The 18,371-nt window shown below is 51.3% G+C and overlaps 7 protein-coding genes across 7 annotated transcripts; 4 read left to right on the forward strand and 3 right to left on the reverse strand.

Annotated features, from left to right (window-relative positions):
• Positions 1-38: 38 nt before the first annotated feature.
• Positions 39-2,813, reverse strand: BDP55DRAFT_640605 (family 28 glycosyl hydrolase). Its single transcript, XM_060573347.1, has 15 exons — positions 2,634-2,813; positions 1,989-2,580; positions 1,909-1,935; positions 1,815-1,841; positions 1,742-1,757; positions 1,628-1,685; positions 1,536-1,574; positions 1,479-1,485; positions 1,308-1,425; positions 1,033-1,233; positions 966-979; positions 826-912; positions 702-775; positions 590-647; positions 39-519 (listed from the first exon to the last, which is right to left on the reverse strand). Exons 2-15 carry the CDS (start codon positions 2,325-2,327, stop codon positions 190-192), a joined length of 1,395 nt encoding a protein of 464 aa, XP_060436889.1. The 5' UTR covers positions 2,328-2,580; positions 2,634-2,813; the 3' UTR covers positions 39-189.
• A 456-nt stretch (positions 2,814-3,269) lies between these two features.
• Positions 3,270-4,726, reverse strand: BDP55DRAFT_640606 (uncharacterized protein). Its single transcript, XM_060573348.1, has one exon. The coding sequence runs from the start codon at positions 4,485-4,487 to the stop codon at positions 3,417-3,419; it is 1,071 nt and encodes a 356-aa protein (XP_060436890.1). The 5' UTR covers positions 4,488-4,726; the 3' UTR covers positions 3,270-3,416.
• A 1,414-nt stretch (positions 4,727-6,140) lies between these two features.
• Positions 6,141-8,357, forward strand: BDP55DRAFT_640608 (uncharacterized protein). Its single transcript, XM_060573349.1, has 5 exons — positions 6,141-6,160; positions 6,217-6,626; positions 6,689-7,617; positions 7,683-8,288; positions 8,341-8,357. The coding sequence occupies exons 2-4, from the start codon at positions 6,486-6,488 to the stop codon at positions 8,179-8,181; spliced, it is 1,569 nt and encodes a 522-aa protein (XP_060436891.1). The 5' UTR covers positions 6,141-6,160; positions 6,217-6,485; the 3' UTR covers positions 8,182-8,288; positions 8,341-8,357.
• A 930-nt stretch (positions 8,358-9,287) lies between these two features.
• BDP55DRAFT_538140 (transcriptional regulator PAI 2-type) lies at positions 9,288-10,061 on the forward strand (the record flags this gene model as incomplete). The annotated part of the gene is made up of 1 exon (XM_060567915.1): positions 9,288-10,061. The coding sequence occupies one exon, from the start codon at positions 9,288-9,290 to the stop codon at positions 10,059-10,061; it is 774 nt and encodes a 257-aa protein (XP_060436892.1).
• A 784-nt stretch (positions 10,062-10,845) lies between these two features.
• Positions 10,846-11,559, reverse strand: BDP55DRAFT_722382 (EthD domain-containing protein; the record flags this gene model as incomplete). The annotated part of the gene is made up of 3 exons (XM_060578598.1): positions 10,846-10,886; positions 11,010-11,280; positions 11,353-11,559. The coding sequence occupies 3 exons, from the start codon at positions 11,557-11,559 to the stop codon at positions 10,846-10,848; spliced, it is 519 nt and encodes a 172-aa protein (XP_060436893.1).
• A 1,268-nt stretch (positions 11,560-12,827) lies between these two features.
• On the forward strand, positions 12,828-14,472 carry BDP55DRAFT_538787 (major facilitator superfamily transporter; the record flags this gene model as incomplete). Its single annotated transcript, XM_060567977.1, has 3 exons — positions 12,828-13,235; positions 13,292-13,435; positions 13,495-14,472. 3 exons carry the CDS (start codon positions 12,828-12,830, stop codon positions 14,470-14,472), a joined length of 1,530 nt encoding a protein of 509 aa, XP_060436894.1.
• Positions 14,473-15,140: 668 nt separating this feature from the next.
• Positions 15,141-16,331, forward strand: BDP55DRAFT_10889 (uncharacterized protein). The gene has a single exon (XM_060565364.1). The coding sequence runs from the start codon at positions 15,323-15,325 to the stop codon at positions 16,244-16,246; it is 924 nt and encodes a 307-aa protein (XP_060436895.1). The 5' UTR covers positions 15,141-15,322; the 3' UTR covers positions 16,247-16,331.
• Positions 16,332-18,371: the final 2,040 nt, after the last annotated feature.

Here is an 18,371-nt window from a genome sequence, read left to right on the forward strand (position 1 = left end):
CCGCAACGGCGATCAGTCCGTTCTTTATCTTACACAAGGCATGCATTCAGCAAGGCGTTTGGTTTATGGACATTTCATTCATGTAATTACTTGATGTACACATCTTAATGCTTAATTCGTTGTCTAAGCACAGATTCTCGGTTCGTCTTGCAGAAAAGGGGCCCTAGACCATCCTTGCCAATCGGGTATCTACCACGGTTTTTCATTAATCGGAGCGAGAGGAGTCTGGCACTTCGCCGCCAGAGCAGCCTTTGCCTCATCACTGTCGATGCTCACACATGGTGTGTCAATGCCGCCGTCGACGCCATCGCAAATGATGACAGGATCCCCGCCACACGGCGATGTGACGTTGAAGTTCTTGAACTTGATGTTGTGGCAGACTGCATCGGGGTTCGTGGAGCATGTTAGCTTGGCAACGGCGTTCCCGTAGATGCCACTGGTGTAACCGGTGAAGTTCTCAAAGAGGACATTCGAAACATTCATGCCGGACGGGTATTGCTCGCAGGTAGTCTCGTTGATCTGCCGCAAATTAGTTAGCGGATCGGAGTCCTTTCGCATACCATTGCGTCAAGATGCAGGGTGAGCTTACGTTAAAGTAGCACGAATCAAGAATGATTCCGTAGTCCATCCGAGCAACCCAGAAGTTCCTTTCATTCATGTTAGGGACTTGACCACGACCATCAAGACGGACAAGTACTCACTTGTAGGTGATGTTGTCGACGAAACCGTATCCCACGTTAGGGCCAGCCCAGGTCTTGATGCGAGCACCCGAGTACTAATATCTAGTTAGCATACGACCGATCAGAATAGCCGGGCTCAACGCACATCTCCGTTCAACATCCACACGTTCTCAATATGAACGTCCTTGACGTAAGACATCTCCCCGGCGTACTGTCCTAAGGAACCGATCGACTATGCCAAGTTAGCAAGACAAAGACACAACTGAGGCTCTTCAGTGCGTTTACCTGTCCATGGGTACCTTTCATGACGTTAGCCTGATGTTTACGTACAACCAAGGGTCATAAGACATACCATTGCAGTACATGGTGTTGACGTAAAGGTTGGTGTTGTTGGACTTCGGGGAGAAGCAGTCATCGTCGATGTTGACCCAAACACGCTCAATTTTGACGTCTTGAACATCCAAAGAGTCGAAGAAGTCGGTGTTCTTGGGGATGATGCTGCCGTTATTGGTGATGGCAGTGGCAATGACATCTCTGTACTCAATGTTGCTCGCTGGCACATAAGTTATTAGCCAAGGTCTCATATCCTAGGGAAATTGAGTAGCAGCTGCCAGAACTCTGACTTACATCCGACGATGAAGTTGGTCCAGCAGGGAGAGTCCTTCATGTGGATGCCCTCAACCTCGAGGTTCGTGGTGTTCTCCACATAGAAAAGAATAGGCCGCAGATATTTGTTGTCGGGGTTCTTAGCCGTTAGCTGCTTGTAGTACATGAAAATAGGCCAATGTGGCTTCATACCAGAATCCTGGAGGCGGTCAGCTTGGTGCTCTGATGGGGTAAGGAGTGAGTACTGACGATCCAATGCCTGAGTTAAACTCATTCCACCAGCGTTGGCTATGCAAAGTGTTAGACATGGGTGAAAATCAAGACTATCCTGGTCTACGAACCCTTGTCCGTTGATGACCCCATCACCGTAGATTTTGATGTCCTTGCCACCCCATTTCCCTATTCAAGGCTGTAAGCGAGGCGTCCGAGTATGTGAATTGCCAGTGCCATCTTACAGAACATGATTGATTTCTGTCATGTTGCATCAGCAGGGGTTCACGACTGCATGAGACCGGATCAGGGACTTACTTGGAAGGGGTGCGTGAACGCATTTGTCTAGAGTCAAGCGTCAGTAACGCCGCATTTCTGCAGTCTCTGCGGATGCCTTATGTCCGTAACTTACTTGCCAGTATTTAACATCATCGGTAAACTAGGCCACTCTATTAGATCACCTTCGACAACTTCCACGTGGCTAGATCTTACCTTGATCTCTCCCTCTAGACGGACATGGATGTCATTGAGGAAAGTCAAGTCAAGAGCTTTCGCAATAACAAACGTTTGGTTCTTGGGAAGGTACAACGTCCCACCATTGTTAGCTTCCTGAAGACCCTTTTTCAACTCCTTGGACACGTCGTCCGTGGCGTTCCGGGACGCGCGGATCGTGAAAGTTTTGCGTCCACACCCTTGGGATGGGGGCGTGTAGGGATGCTTGTCACGGAACTCTTCCAGAGATCTGGGTACGCCGGCCGGCAGTTCGACCCCGTAGGAGGAGGCCACGCCGGCTATGGCTGCGAGCAGGGCAAGTGACCGGGAGAAGCGCATGATGGAGAGATGGAAGAAACGTCAGAGGGTGGATGCGATGCAACGATGCTGATCCGATCTCGCCTTCATGTGAGATGGTCCGAAGACAGCAACATGAATTAGAGGGCAGCCTTCCCCATCTTTAATGCTTTCAAGCGATCCGTAAACTCGCTCTTGGGGAATGCAGTTCAAGTGGGGACGACGAAGGTATTCCCACTTCTCTTCTCTTGTCTTCGGAGAGCATCACATCGGACGGAATGACGGAGTACTCCCCCTAGACACGGAAAAGTCAATTGAACGCATTGGACACTGCAGGGCTTAGAGTACCAGGCACGGCAACTTTGATTGTAGTTGAACTCGGAAATAAGATTGCCTATGGGACGAGAAACCCCGCGCGCGCATCGGAAAAGAGTCCAAAAGGACCCCCGGCTTTCGAGCGCACATTACAAAAGCATTAACTGCGAAGCGGTCTGGCGTTCAAAGATTGTCGAAGATCGCGTGGGGAAGCGTTGGGGTTGAGTCTTGGAATCTTGGGGGATGTGCGGGGGAGACCCTAGGGGATGTTGTAGTGCAGGGCTCGGCAGAGGCCTATTGGTGGGAAATTCCTTGGCCTAGTCCAGCGACGTCGGAAAAAGACACCGCACCGTCGGTAGCTGATGAGCCTGATCTTGTGAGGCCAACGGCCGTGGACTTTGAGTCAGCCGGAGATCCGCCTTGTTGGTACCGAGGTGAGCGGATGGGGAGGTGGCGGGGTTGCTACGGAGGTAAAAATGACGCTGACGCTTGCTCGGTTTTGGTCTACATGTATTCGGGGAGGGCACTGTCAGAGCATCATTCAGATTAGATCACGACAATCTGAAAAGAACGAAGATACGAGATAGCTGAAAAAGCTCAGAGCTATGCATGACAGACAATACATGGGAGTAGAGTTTCCTTATACCATAGCGATAGGAGTGGGAGTGTTATGAGGAAGTTACGATTTTACTTCATTGAACAGTAATACCTTGCTACATCAATGAAGCAGAGCCTGTTGCTCGTGGCTAGATGAATTCTTCGAGGACAGATTTCCCATCGGAAGTTCTGTTTCAAGAACGTACAGCATCGCGAAAGCTACACCCTTGCTGCGTGCGATTTTTCATATGCCTCAAACACACCTCTTGCCGGCCTGAGGCAAAGTCTACTTCTAGTAGGACGGCCCCAAGAGCGCTGCAAATGTGACCGCCATCTTGGGTCGTTATCCGTAGCCCCTTCCCCAAGATCCCTCCAGCTAGTCAAGATCACCATGCGAGCCTTGGATGATGGATTGGTCCAAAACTCGAACGAGTAGTCCATCCAGCACCGCTTACAACTGAATATCTTCCCGTTGTTTTCGACAATGACTTTTGGGGGCTTCTGCCCATACTCCCAGATACTGCCTTCATCGGGGTGCTTTTTGTTGGACTCAGTGGAAACTTCGAGTTCCCTGGCAGTGTTCAAAACCACTTCGAAGGCGCCGGCTGTCCAGGTACGGTGACTGTGAGGGCAACACCCGCTGAGGTACCAGAACCTGTCGTCCTTTCCTAGGAACTTTCCCCTGTGTTTGACCCGGTGTATGCCACTTTTCAGCTGAACGAAGTCCCGAGTCTTGAGGAACAGGCAACCATCGATGATTCGTCGTTCAGTCAGTCGCTGTATCCAAAAACTCGGAGTTCTATAGAACTCCTTGGAGACAGGTACAGCTTTTGCAATGGACTCTGACGACCGTAGGCGTTGGGATCTCAGGATCCCGGCAACCATGTTAAATCGCATATTCCATGGCAGGAAATTTGACCACATCTTGGCACCAATGTAGAGGTGATCTTCGGGGAGGGAAACTTTGGGTGCAGCGCATGGTCGCAGGTTGTACGAGTGAGAGTTAACGACATGGTGTTGATGTCCTGGCCTGGGCGGGACGGATGATGAGGGAGAATGGAATGTTCCGCAGTCTTTGCATGCAATATAGAGAGGTTTCGCATGTACGCCGTCGCATTCGAGTAATTGTAAGAGTCGATATTGGGCCTCCTTGCTTAGAGTCATGGGCTGATGCCCGATTTTGTTCCGGACCATGTGATTGAGGAGTGGGAATATCGCCTGGGATTCAATTGGAAGAAGCCCCTGGATTTGCAACAGAATTTCAGCGGGTAAGGTGTCTAAAAAGCCCATTGCTCGAGTTCGGCAAGCTATGCGGGTAATCGTAGAAAGTTGGGACTGAAGGGTTAAAGATTGAAGACCAAGCGTATCGACGATGTTGAAAACACAGCAAACATTTCTTCTTCTTTGAGGTGGAATTGAATGAGGTTATATCAAGATGTCGTTGGGTGCCTAGACAGTCGTTGGGCGTTGAGCTAAGGTCTATGACAAGCCGTCCAAATGGGTCTGACACTTTGAGTCATCCTCGCCACTTTCAAATTTCGGTGGTCGTTCACCACATCATTAAGTAGGCTTAGCAGTATAAGTAGACGTCAATCCTAAAAAAATCGATCAGCGGTTGGAAAGAATTTCGCGTCACTTCTTACGTGCGTGAATGTATGTTGACTACTGACTTCTCAGTCATCGTCGGCATCGGCGGCGTGGCGCTTACTGGGGTGTTGCATGTCACCAAAACTATTGGTTTACCAACGACTTGCGGTAAGCTCTGCCTTGCCTCTAACACAACCACTGCACCGAGAATTAGCGTGGTTTTGTTTGCAAAGTGAACAACACCTTTTCATTCTAGGTAATCACCATATCTATCATTCTTTTGGCCGATTGACTCTTTCTCGTCGCCGCGGCCTGAGTCCCTTTTCTTAGTTCCGTACCTATATGGACAGTCCTTGATTCGAATCAAATACTTCTTCGCATAAGATGGGTTTGATACATCCCATCTGGATACATAACGAGTTCAAATCAAGCCAAAAATCTCAGGAGAGTGACCGAGTTATTGAACTTAAGGGAGTAGTGTGGAAGCACAGCAGAGCCCAGAATGACGCATCTTGCTCGTTTTACGGGCAATTCGCGATGTGCTTGCGTAGGCGTTTTTCAACAGACTCCCTTCGTAATTTCCTAAGGCTTGCTGGTCTTTCTATGGCTTCGGTCATAAAACTGTAAGAGCATTTTTACATCCTCCTAGTTAAACTTGAAATCATTAAGACTATGCCCTGTAGGGCCACATGCGTCCTTGGTGTGGCATGGAGCAAGGTCTCCATCTTCGGGCGCTGTGGCCCATACATTTACAAGGGTTTACGGCTCATGAAATGTTTTCCCCGGACATTTGGCCCATTCTAGGTCTAGAAGGGCATTATTGCAACGTTGGTACAGGGATCCGTGAGGTGCCATCCCACCGGCTTCAAGCTTATTCTACTTTAAATCTGTGTCATTGAACCTGCCATTTTCATACAATAAGCTTAGCAGACCCCCGAAGAGACGCCATGTCCAAAGTATCCGAGCTTGATCTGGAACAGAAACAGAATCTGATCTTAGTACCTTAGAATCAAATGAATAACATCACTTTTTGGCGTCAACTTACAGTCAATGTCCGAGAAAACCCAGTGAACTAACAGCGAGTCAAGAACTGCCGGGTAGTGGGTTCCACCCCTGGTCGCAGTGTGCATACGCAGACCACGTCCGCTAGAGAATTCACAGAGATTTCTCTTCACTTCGCCGCAGTTGAATCATTTTAAGACCTTGCTTTGGTCTTCTGACTTGAAGGCTTAGACCTTCCGGGTATGTGAAAGAAAAGAAGTGTCAAGAACGAATCGCCAATATGGACGTCTCGGTTCTTTCACTCTCTTCTATGAGCCCTGTCAACTGCGCCTTGTTGGTTTTGTCCTGCGACGTTATGAATGAGTGCCGCTGCTGTGTTACTGTCAGACAGCCATCGCTTAGTGCTGACCGCTGCAGCCCGATCATACCTTGCCCTGCAACTCCATCACTCCGCATATAGTGATTTTGGAGCATTATCCCAACGTTGAACACGCTCGCCTCTCTTGGCAGCAGAGATTTCATAGTATAAGATGTCCGTAGCTATATGAAAGACGAGGAATCGCGGCCGTTGGTTGATCATCAACGTCTCGAGTCCTAGTGCTGTGGTCTCCATATCATATTCATACCCGCCCAAGGTCGCCAAGATCTGGAAGTATCAATACAAGCACCGTGGAGCAACTAGTAGTGACTAATACCACTATGACCTACGCAGGTATCGGTGCGGGGCTCTTGGCTGTCTCGACCTTATTCCTTCCCGGTGTCTGCTTCGCAGCTACCGACAAAGTTTCCAACTTAGGAACGATCTGGTCCACTGCAACATCACGCACCGGTATTCCACCTGTATGTTGTTCACTCTGAATGAGATACTGTCCTGTGTAGCCGCTGACAAAGTTATCTAAAAGTGTGATGCTCTCATCGCCGCAGGGCTGACAGACCGCCTGGTTCTCGCAACAGAAGCAGGCTATGAGGCACGTATCTCGACATACTGGTCTGTCAGTGCTCGTCTGCGGCCATGGTGTCTCGTTCAGCCACGGGACACCAGCGAGGTATCAAAGACTCTGACTACATTGTTAGAGGCTGGATCGGGTGCCGGTGACTGGCACATTGCTATTCGTGGAGGAGGTCATAACCATTGGACAGGCACTAATAATATCGCCAATGGAGTAACAATCGACCTTGTCTACCTCAACCAGACCTCGTACGACCCGGAGACCAACCTTGCCTGCGTTGGCCCCGGAGACCACTGGAAGGATGTGTATGCCAAACTTCTCAAGAGCAATATCACCGTGACCGGTGGCCGCGATGGAGGCGTAGGTGTCGGTGGCTTTCTTCTGGGAGGCGGTAACTCGTACTATACCGGTCGCATGGGCTTTGGGGCAGACTCTGTGAGAAACTACGAGGTCGTCCTTGCCGATGGCAGCGTCGTCAATGCCAACAAAGAAACCAACCCTGACCTCTTCAAAGCCCTCAAGGGTGGCAGCAGCAACTTTGGGATCGTGACGCGTTTCGACCTCGAGGCGTTGCCGGCGAAAGACGTCTACACGGGCATCCATATGATGACCAAGGATAACTCTGATGCCGTCGTCAGTGCCGTTGTCGATTTTACCAACCACGACCAGAGCTTGGCCGACGACGCAATGGTCACTGTCTATACCCATAACACTGCTTTGGGCGACGATATACTCATTGCCGCTTCTCGCGTCAACACGCAGGGCAACTCGAATACGACGTCTTTCGCAAAGATTAGCCAGATTCCTGCCATCAGTAGTGAGATGACTCATCGGAGCATGGCTGATCTGGCGCTGAACTCCCAGATTCCTGCCGGCTCTAGGTTGGTTGATTATATTCTTCTCTCTACACTCTGGAAGCAGCGCTTGTACTAACCTTGCGGTCCAGGTCTGTGTGGTTTACGTTGACATTCAAAAATGACGAAGCAATCTTGAAAAAGGCTGTTGAGGCCCACCAGGAGTTCGTCGACGCGATGAAGCTTGCCGTCGGGGCGGATGAGTTCACTACCCAGATGGTCTTCCAACCTCTACCCACCTACTTCGCAGCCATTGGGACCGAGAACGGCGGCAATGTCCTCGGCCTTGACGCAGAGAAGGATAATGCGATACTCTGGCTTGGTCTCGTTACTATCAATACCGAAGCCCAGGAAGCTGTTGCTCGGGCATACATGGCCTCTGCCTCAGCCCAAATCGAAGACTTTGCTATTTCTGTCGATGGAAACATCCCCTGGCGCTACCTGAACTACGCTGACCCAAGCCAAGATCCGATCAAGACATATGGCTCTGCCAACGTGGACTTTATCCGCGAGATCGCGGCCAAATATGACCCGGAAGGAGTGTTCCAGAAGCGGATCCCTGGTGGCTTTAAGGTCTCACGCGTGGATTGAGTTGGACGGTCCATGTTCACCTAGCTCTGCTGGAAGTTCTCATCGTGTCAAAAATGTGGTCACGGTGGAAATTTGCTACATCAGAATCGTCGATAGTTAGCTGTCAGGTAACTAAACGGTTAACAAATGGTCTCTTTCGGAAATGACTGACGATGAAAGTGCTAGGTAATACGGAGAAGAGTTTCCATCCCCGTTAGTTAGTGACCAAAAGCCCTAAACCCTCTCCTTACTTCGAGCTCCAAGTCCGGAATAACCGAATTGCTTGGGTTAGGTAAGATGCGGCGAAACTTTCTAAGTAAAGAAACCATTACCGCCCCGGCCCCATGTTCTCAAATCCCGATACCCACCCCGGCGAGCGGCGTGGAAGCCGCTGCCAAGTCCTGCCCCTCGCATCCACATCGCACCTACGTCGGGACCGGGGTTCCTGCAATTGGATGTAATCAGCCTCTTATGATTGGTTGACTCTGACAAACAACATCCCTCGAAATGCGTCAGAGAGTACGTACATGTGCAAAAGCCGTGGCTCATGCAGAGCTTGTGCACCTTTCACGCGGATTCAGATAAGAGTCACCAGCACCGAAGCTATCTATCCTATCTTCCGCGGAGATGTTAAGTAGGGTGTTGAGTCACCAGGTTTGACCGGAAACTGGGCTCATCCATAGCGAACGTTGAGTCGCAACGGAGACTATCTAGGTCGTCATTGTTACACACGAGGCCGCTAGCGAAGACCATCAGATTATAAGTAAACAAGGCCATCGGAGCTTATAGCCCTCGACGCTGTGGACATACATCAACTCACAAGTAAGTACAGATGGTGTTGTGATTTGCCACGCCAATTTTGCGGAGACGAGAACTTCCGCACCTGGCATCAGGACAGAAACCATAATTAGTGGATCGCATGCACGCCCTTTCAGACACATGTCATATTACGTTTCGACAGGAACTAGAGGAATTACACGGAAGCGCCCGGCACTAAAAAGCCGGTAGACCGACATAAACCGCCTTCATAAGACCAACCACGACACTATCAACTTCTCCCATCGACATCGACAAGCACCGAAACCATTGCATCGAATCTCTGTAATTATATCCCATTCTTCGACAATATGCAGCTTCGGAAAGACCACGTAGAGAACAGCATCCCGGTGCTTCGTCAACTCATTAAGGACTATCCCCTCGGTGTCCTAACCACAGCCATCCCGTCCGCCGATCACCCAGTAATCCAATCTAGCCACATCCCCTGGGTGTTGGACGTCCAAGATGATTCCAACGAAACTGAGTTCGGCGTTCTGAGAGGCCACGTGGCGCGCGCAAACCCCCAGTGCAAGGCAATTCTCGATTCACTCTCAGCAGAAAACCGGACCGGGACCGGGAACGTTCTCGATCAGGAGGTACTGGTCCTCTTCACCGCGCCTGCCCACTCCTACGTTACGCCAAAGTTCTACGTCGAGACCAAGCCGACAACGGCCAAGGTCGTGCCGACCTGGAACTATGCCGCGGTCCAGGCGTACGGCCGTGCTAAGATCTTTTACGAGTCCAAGACCGAGGAGACGTCAAAATTCCTCAACAGGCAGCTTCACGATCTCTCACAGCTTGGAGAGCAGTCGATCATGGGATACACTGGTCAAGGTGGCCGTCCTGGGCCATGGACAATCTCAGAAGCACCCCAACGATACGTCGACCTGTCCAAAATGGCTATCATCGGCATCGAGATCACCATTGACAGGCTGCAGGGCAAGTTCAAGATGAGCCAGGAGATGAGCGAGGGTGATCGCCAAGGTGTTATCGCGGGATTCAAAGCGTTGGACTCCGACTTGGGCAACACGATTTCTGAGATGGTCAAGGAGCGCGGCGAGTTGAAGCAGAAGTCTAAAAAATAAAACCCACCAATGGTTTTGGACCAAGAAAGGATGTTTGTTGCATTATTCCCACTAGGTGATTACAGAGTGAAATTTGAGGCCAGTGCATCTAACGTCGCTGGTATTAGATACTGCGTCGCTGAAAGGTTTGGCAGCTTGATAGTTGCATCATTCGTGGCGGGAGTCCTAGCTGCTTCGACCTTGACATATCTTGAAGATCTTCTTTGCGTGCCGGCCCGGTGTTGATCTTCTTTAAGCCAACCAATTTGCCCTCAAGAGTTCCGTTATGTAATTCATTGCCTTGTGTTGGTGGTTCAAAGACTAGACCTCGGCTCTTGGCCCAAAGCCGGCCCGGCCTAGGCCTATTAGCCCTTGCGAATTGCGACCCATCATTGGACCCCGAATTTACGCCAAATACGCGGGGACGGTGCTAAAAATAGGCATAGCTTGTCGTTTACAAACTTGAGTTATGTCCGGCCTGCTTGCAGCTTCATGTGTGGGAAGTTCATATCGCGACTTCATGCCCTTCACAACATGGGAAGAGTTGGCCTAAAGCTGATTCTCATATTCGATACAGCATTCAGTTTTGTTCTCCTTTACCGATGAGATGTTACTTCAAATGACATAGAGATCATACCCCATGTGGAAGACATGGCACTACTTACTTTTCATGCAAGTTGACGTATGTCTACCCCCTGGCCGCGATCATCCTCGATAGCAGAAAACTTGTGGAGAACATTTCCGCAGACTGTATGTAGTACCTCACATTTCACCCAACCCTTAAGATGTTTGGCTCTCGGAAAATCTATTCTGTCGCGCCTTCAAAAACTACCTCTTCGCATATTTCTACTCTTGGCATCAGCTGCAGCTTAGAGCTCCTGGCAGCTACATAAATCCACCACGCGCACGGGAGTTATCAACAGCCGCTTCCCGCACTTCCATGAAACTCCCGCCACTGACTACACCCACTCGCAGCATCCACGGCAGCTCTGCCATCCTTAACGATATCCGTGGTCCATCCAAGCGAGCCTCGAACAACCATAACATCTCCGCTATGAGCAAACAATGACTTCTCGTCGGGCTCAATGACCTGTTTGTAGTAAGGGTCCGTGTAGGCGGACAAAAACTTCTCGATGCTCGAGACGATGAAGTCGGCCGCCCCGTCGTATTGTAAGAGGTATTCGTCCGGCAGCCTCAGCGCCATTTGAAGAGTTGTGCGGTTTGCCTCTGTGGTGTGGTACTGGAGAATCCGTCTCGGTGAGTTCAGAGGTCTCTGTTTCTGAGGATTAGGTAATGATAATATGTCACTCACCTGGGTGTACCGGTTGACGCCGTACTGGAGAGCCCATGGCACGACCAGGGGACCATGCGTGTTTGTCCAGTGATCGTGGAACTCTTGCTCCGTCATCCCAGCCTTTCGGGTGAAAAAGGTGATGATGCGAGCGGATTCATCCGCCAAGCCAGGAGCGAGGAGCGTGAGAAAGGCGCCGAGGCCACACGTTGTTGGTGTGAACTTCATCGTATACTTTGATTATCACTTGCACCGAAAGAACCTTGGGTTTTGATTCAGGTTGCAACAGCCATGATAATTACCCTCTCATTTTATACTACCGGAAAGCTCAGCGACCTAAAGAAGAGATAACCCACATTTTGGATGGGTATTGGTATCGTGCTGAGGATCGGGGGTTACAATTCCCGTCAGACTGGCATGGCATCGCCGAGCACGTCTTGTTCATCGGTCATCCCGAGCCGGGGACGTATAGTGAGCAAAAGACAAAAATGGCGGCATTGTGAGGATGAATTGATAATGTTTAACAATCTCAGTGTGTGGCAGGCCTCTAAAACGCCGAGTACGACATCGAATCGTTGATTTGTCGATTTTGAGTCTCCATTCGTACACGACAGGGCAAGCGCTTGCGAACTTAATTTGTTCGCACATGGGTATGGCAGGCAGCAGGCTTTTGTTCAACTCCATCATGCTCTATAATTACCTTCACCTCACATCAACTTGTCTCCAGGGAATGGGGACTGTATTACTGTTTCCTTTCTGCGAAAGAAATGTCCTCTGAGACTAGACTTGAGATCTTTCCATTTGGAGGGGCCTGGGGAAGGCTCTTGCCCATTGATCGGCAAAGCTGAACCGTAAAATTTAGTAGCCGAGAGCTTGCAGATTGTATCATGCTCCGAGGCCGCTTCTTCTATTTTGCTAGACGGGTGACGGGCTATTGGTTCCCGTTGGAGCTCAAACCGTTGAGCAAATCGGAAGAGTCCCTTGAATCCCGACGCCGTCCCTTTCCCATCCCGCTCTTTGCACGTGAGAATTTGATAGCAAAGAAGGATCGGCACCGTAGCCAAATAATACTCGTGGAACAACTCACAGACATGCTTTATCGGTGCGAATCAAGCTTCACCTTATGCAACTCGCTCACTTTGGTATGCCGCTTTTCGGTCTCGCGTGCGGGGGAACGGTTGGGGGAGCTCGGGTGTTTATACGCGCGGGACAGGCCGCCCTGCGAGGGAGGGGTTGAGAAACTCTGCACGCCGGGCGGCTGGACGGAAAAGAGTTGACGACATGGACTCTATTTGGGATGAAACTAAAGCTTGTCACTACCGATATTGACGACGCATTACGTTACCTTACCACCAACGAAGAAGTCATTGATGTATTATCCACAACGCTTGGAAATACGACAATCGCTCCCAAATAGCTGTGATCTGGGTCCTCCAACCTCCCTTTGGCTCCAGAAACCCAACTAGTGTTTAACACAAATCATAATGGCGGAGGAAATGAGAGCAGGGGATGTCAAAGTCCTCAGCAAGAATGGCTCAGTCAACGATGAAGAAATCGGTGGATCGCACTCAGAGGCGCCCCTCGAGGTCCACGGAGACGAAGACATCGTAGCGCGGATGAACAACCTCGATCCTCCCGTGACACCAGAGGAAGAGAAACGCGTACGGAGAAAGATCGATATGCGATTGCCCCCTTTCCTACTCATCCTCTACATGTTCACCTGGCTGGACCGCGGGGCGCTGGGCAACGCGGCACTGATGGGGATCAAGGAAGATCTCGGTTTCACGAGCAGAGACTTTTCTCTCGCCGTGAGCATGTTCTTTGTCGGGACGGCGATTTCTGACCTGTTTACGAATATTGGGATGAGGTATATCAGGCCTTCGGTGTATCTTGCTACGGCGATGGTAAGTCTGATGCGCAAAAGGAATGATACATGAACGAAAGCTCACGGGATTCGCAGATCATCTGGGGTGTCTTTGCGACGCTGCAAGCCGTTGCCGGCGGTCCCAGTGGCATATTTGCCATTCGATTCTTCCTCGGCATCTTTGAGGCTGCCTTCATCTCCGGGGCGCCGTACCTGACGACCGTACTCTATCCCAGAGCCGTAAGTTCCCCCCTCTATACCCTCTTGGCCCTCCCAATTCCTGACGTAACATCACCAAGGAATGGGGCCGTCGCATCAGCGTCTACCTCTCAGCAACCCCCCTCGCAGGCGCCTTCGGCGGCTGGGTAGCCTACGGTGTCTCCAACATCTCCAACCCTCTCATAAAGCACTGGCAAGCCCTCTTCATCATCGAAGGCCTCGTCACAATCGTCTTCGGCGTAGCCTGTATCTGGGTTCTGCCCGACCGCCCGCACAACACGCGCTGGCTCACCCCGCGCGAGCGCGACGTCGCCACCTGGCGCATGATGCGTGACGGCAACCGCACGCACGGAAAAGTCCACTGGCGCACGACGGCGACGCAGCTGACGGAGGACTGGCGGCTGTGGGTGAATATCGCGATTTACATGGGCCAGGTGCTGCAGACGTACACTATTGCGACGTTTACGCCGATTATTGTGGCGACATTTGGGTATGACAACGTCAAGGCGCAGTTGATGACAGCGCCGCCGTATTGTGTTGCGTTTGTCATGGTGTTTGTTGTCGGTTGGGCGAGTGATCGGGTTAAATCGTGTTCGGGGCTGTTGGTGGGGTGTTCTGTTGTTGCTGCTGTTGGCGATTTGCTGCTTGCTATGTTGCCGCACACGGCTGCGAGTGCGAGATACGGCGCGACTTTTCTGATTTTGTCTGGGATCTTGTCTGGTGTCACGTTGAGTGTGGGCAATATTACGAGTAATTGCTGCGGAGATATCAAGAAAGGGATCGCGACGGGGTTGTTTCAGTCTTTTGGGAGTACGATGGGCATCGCGACGGGGTATCTTTTCCCTTCGAATGATGGACCGAGTTATAAGAAAGGGTTCTGGACGTTGTTTGCGGCGACGTGTTGGACTGGCATTGGTGCTGCTTTCGTGACCGTGATGAATATCAGAGAGAATAGGAGGCGCGATCGCGAGTTTGGGAAACCGCCTCAAGATGTGGTGATTGATTATGATGAGGATGGACAAATGGAGAATCATCCGTACTGGAGATTCTACCATTAGACCTTGGGTAATTTCTGGAGACGAAAAACACTGGGTTAGAAGATGCAAAGCCACTGTTTCAGAACGCTCAACAATAGAGGGGATTGGGTTGACTTAGATAGTTGTCTTCGAGGAGCCTCATATCAAAGACTTGTGTTCAATTACTATCGGCAGCTGTCTACTCTCCTCGCCTCCGACCTATAGCAAAGTCACCCGAATAACGTCGAGGTCGATTCGAACGCGATAAAACAAAATGGAGGAGAAGTATAGTCTCGACAACCTGCCCATTGAGATCCTGCGTCATATCTTCGAACCCTTTACCGCCGTTCCAGACCGTACCTGAAGACATATTGAAGTGCCGCAATTCCGTCTCTCACGGGAGGGTGAGCAGGTACTGAGGAACGTCTCGCAGACCTGCCGAGTGCTACATGAAGTCACACAGCCCCTGCTGTTCCGACACCTCTGCTTCTCCGTGCAGCAGCCTCCCGACCTCGAGCTGTATGCCATCCTCCACCGGTGGGCAAGCCGTCTGTGACAACCGCTGATGGTGTAGTCTCTCTTTACTGATGCCAAACAAAGGGAGTCCAGTCGGCCCCGGAACGAGGATGGGCCGGCGCTCAGGGAAGTCGGAGATGGTGTTCCTGCAAACTCTCGCGGAGCATTTGGGACTGCAGGTGACAGACAGTTGGCTGCAGCCCGGTTTCCAACGAACTCGGGTCTTGGCGATGATGGTCCTACTGCAGGTTCGCAATATTCACACGTTGGAGCTCGGAATCAATATTGAACGGCTCTTGAAATCTCTCTCCAAAGGTGGCATGGGATTTCCGACGCGCTACGATGCGCTTACGGACATTTGGCTTCACCAGAACACATGGGGAACGTAGGTACTATGCGTGAAGAAGACCCGTACTCCGATGTCAGCGGCGCGAGACGTCTGCTGGAATTAGCACCGCGGCGCGAGACAGTCCATCTTAATTTCTTCAGTAGCAATGATGAAGCGTTGTCTGCCGTGGATTGGTCCGGCGTCAGAAACCTGGGCTTACAGCGCTTTGCAGCTTGCGGTGATGACGACGATGGGTGGACGCTTCGTCGCATTGTGTCGGTTTGTCAAAAGCTGCGAGAGGTGTCAATTGGCCTGACGGGCGGCGAGGGCGCCGCAGAGACCGACGTGCTCCTGCAAGCCATAATGGAGCGCACAAGGGCTCTCTGGGCGGTAGACTGGAGTCGGTTTTACAGTCATCACATTCAAGAGTTAAGAGAGATGGCGAGAAGATGCCAGAACCTCGAGGTGGTCAACTTACCGGACACGGGGAGAAGCTTGTGGCTGATCAATGCTCTTCCCCCATCGCTACGTTGGCTGTGTATTCCCGTGGGGCATGGGACACTTGAACACAGCTTGACAGCAGAGCGGCTTACCCAATTATTCCACTTGGTAGCTTTGCTCAGAAGGAGGGTGTTTGATGTGAGAGATCTCCCAGACTTCCAAGGGGTGGTCATCCCAGCCTTCGAGTGTCAACACGGCCGGCGGTGCATGCCTGCGCTACAAAGCGAGCTCAGCATGGGCCTATTGCAGAAAAGCCCCCTGCCCATAGGCGATGTTTTCACGTATTGTGAGCTAGCAAAGAATGTTCGACAGGAATTGTTCATGCTACTCAACGCCAGACTTCCCTGTAGCGTGGAATTCGATGATTTCCGTCACAAGCTGGAGATGTGGTTAGATACTGTGCCTGGCCGGGACGATCCCGGGCTGTGGGTCAAGCTCAATCCCAGCACAACGGATGGTGGACTTTGTTGATGAGCAAGAGGAGAGGATCATGCTTCGAGTAGTTGAGAGGACCGGAAGCGTTGTGAGGATATTGTATCTTGGAACATGACGATAAGGTTCGACAGTGGTCTCTGCGGTGGTGCCACTACAGAAAGTGGCAGGCTACAAACACTGCTCCAGTTCATGTCGTCCTTGTGAAGTCATGTGAGAAGGGACTGGGCGAGTCGGGGGCCACCTGAGTCGATCGAACCGTTTTGGCACCAAGGAAGAGCGAAGATCAGCTCGGTAGGGCCGGGACGGGCGGGAGACCAGGCTAGTAGCTGGGATGTTTGCTTGCGTTCTGAACCATAGGCAGCTGAGACAGAAATGTTGGAACTTGAACGGCGTAGACGGCTATCACATCTCGACATCTGTTTGCTTCTTGGCGGTTGGTGACGAGGAATGATGTGCTTGCATGGTATCTGCATCTTGAGCATTATCTTGGAAAGTTCATGCATGAGAACAAAGTGCCCGACCGTATCCGTATGATCGTGGATTCGAATGATGGGATACATGTTAGCAGTCGCCAACCAGCCATCGAAGGTGGACATTTTTGTTGGCGGCCCAATCTATTGGGACCAGGGATTCAAGGAGATTCGTCACACCTCGGGAAAGACTATTGGCGGTTGGCGGTTCTGGGCGACAGGGTCGAATTCTGTTGCTTTCGCCTGTTTGGGATGCATGGCAATCTGGACTTCCAGATCTGGATAAATACATACTGTATGCTTTGACTCGGGTAAAGACTCGACTGCCATCATGAAATGCCGCAATAGTAGCAGAGAGAGGGGGGAAAGAGTTCTTGGACCAGTACTCTGTACAGTTGACCATGCCTTATGCCGGCGACGTTGGAACGGGCACAGTAAAGGGGTTGCAGGTTGGAGGTTTTTGTTCTCGGCGGAATGTGGTGCATTGCAGAACTCAGGTACCAGCCGGTGAGTGAACAAAGGATTTGATGCAGCAGAGAAAACAACTGTTCATCCAACGGAAACCAACGGAAAGCTTGTTGTCAAAGAAGTACTCCGTACGGAGTAAACCATATGAGGTGGTTAAAGGGACGGATAGAGTGAGGTGCAGTTGCCAAACATTCGTTCAGGGCAGGTCCAGTCGGGTGGTGTTGGACGGAATGCGGCGGAAGCTAGGGCCGGAAAGCTTCATCAGGCAAGACCCAACTACCAACCAACCAAAAGTCAATGGGAAAGAACCTGGAAGCTGCGGGCGACGGGGCGTGGTTGGCCCTGGCCGATACGTACCGCGGTGTGACTAGCGCAAGGAGGGGCACACAAACGCGCATAGTGGGTAATAAATCAACATCTCAGCCAACCAAAGCCACCGAATTACCGCCCGTAGTGGCCGGGGTCCGAACGGGAAAGTAACCCCACTGGAGCTCTCCCTCTCCCAAATCTGCGAATCACGTTGCAACGCCGGGGGGTCTCCCGCCTTTTTCGACCGTCCCCGCCGTCCCTCGTCGTCCTCCTTCGGCCATTCTGTCAAAGTTGTCAACCACTTCTTTGCCCGTCACATCCTCTTCTCACTCTGCTATTCGACCGCCACCAAGAACTTCAACCGCCCCCAATATGCACCTGTCCACCATGTGTGCCGACCCATGCAGCTTCTGCAGGCCCTCGCCTTGCAGCTTCTTGGTCACCTTTGCCAGCTGTTGGTCAATTCCATCCCAATGTTTCCTTCGGCGGTCAACTCGATGACCTGGTCGCACTTCAGAATGCTCTCCCGTCATACCGGCGTTGCTCCAATGACAGTTGGTCAAAGATGAGTGGTACGCATTCCGGCCCTTCCCATGATCCCATCATCTCTTTGCATGACTGAACCAACAAAACCCAGTTCCAGAGGTCACTGAAGCACAGTTGCGACCGTCAGCAATCGCATCTTCCACGCTGGGGTATGCCGCAACTGCCGCTTACGTTTCTCGATTGACAATCTCCGGGTACACACACCCCTTCACAAAGGACGTTACCTCGACTGGAATCCGAAGTCGTCCTCTGTTTATACAGCTGCCTACAACCACCCTCGTTCAGGTGCTTGAAGACCGAAATCGACAAAAACTAGCGCTGCGGCGACGTTAGCAATCTGGACATCTTACCTCCCGCCGATCACACTC

This window comes from Colletotrichum godetiae, assembly GCF_030913485.1.
Source record: "Colletotrichum godetiae strain CBS 193.32 chromosome Unknown BDP55scaffold_1, whole genome shotgun sequence".
NCBI lineage: Eukaryota > Fungi > Ascomycota > Sordariomycetes > Glomerellales > Glomerellaceae > Colletotrichum > Colletotrichum godetiae.

What these genes read in the sequence shown, in the direction of transcription:
- BDP55DRAFT_640605 (XM_060573347.1), bottom strand. Translation starts at nt 2,327, where the DNA reads ATGCGCTTCTCCCGGTCACTTGCCCTGCTCGCAGCCATAGCCGGCGTG. An exon ending in GACCAACTTCATCGTCGGAT is followed by an intron (nt 1,234 to 1,307) that starts GTAAGTCAGAGT and finishes CTTATGTGCCAG; the next exon opens with CGAGCAACATTGAGTACAGA. An exon ending in TTGATTCGTGCTACTTTAAC is followed by an intron (nt 520 to 589) that starts GTAAGCTCACCC and finishes AATTTGCGGCAG; the next exon opens with ATCAACGAGACTACCTGCGA.
- BDP55DRAFT_640606 (XM_060573348.1), bottom strand. Translation starts at nt 4,487, where the DNA reads ATGGGCTTTTTAGACACCTTACCCGCTGAAATTCTGTTGCAAATCCAG.
- BDP55DRAFT_640608 (XM_060573349.1), top strand. Translation starts at nt 6,486, where the DNA reads ATGACCTACGCAGGTATCGGTGCGGGGCTCTTGGCTGTCTCGACCTTA. An exon ending in CACGCACCGGTATTCCACCT is followed by an intron (nt 6,627 to 6,688) that starts GTATGTTGTTCA and finishes GTTATCTAAAAG; the next exon opens with TGTGATGCTCTCATCGCCGC. An exon ending in CAGATTCCTGCCGGCTCTAG is followed by an intron (nt 7,618 to 7,682) that starts GTTGGTTGATTA and finishes CTTGCGGTCCAG; the next exon opens with GTCTGTGTGGTTTACGTTGA.
- BDP55DRAFT_10889 (XM_060565364.1), top strand. Translation starts at nt 15,323, where the DNA reads ATGGGGAACGTAGGTACTATGCGTGAAGAAGACCCGTACTCCGATGTC.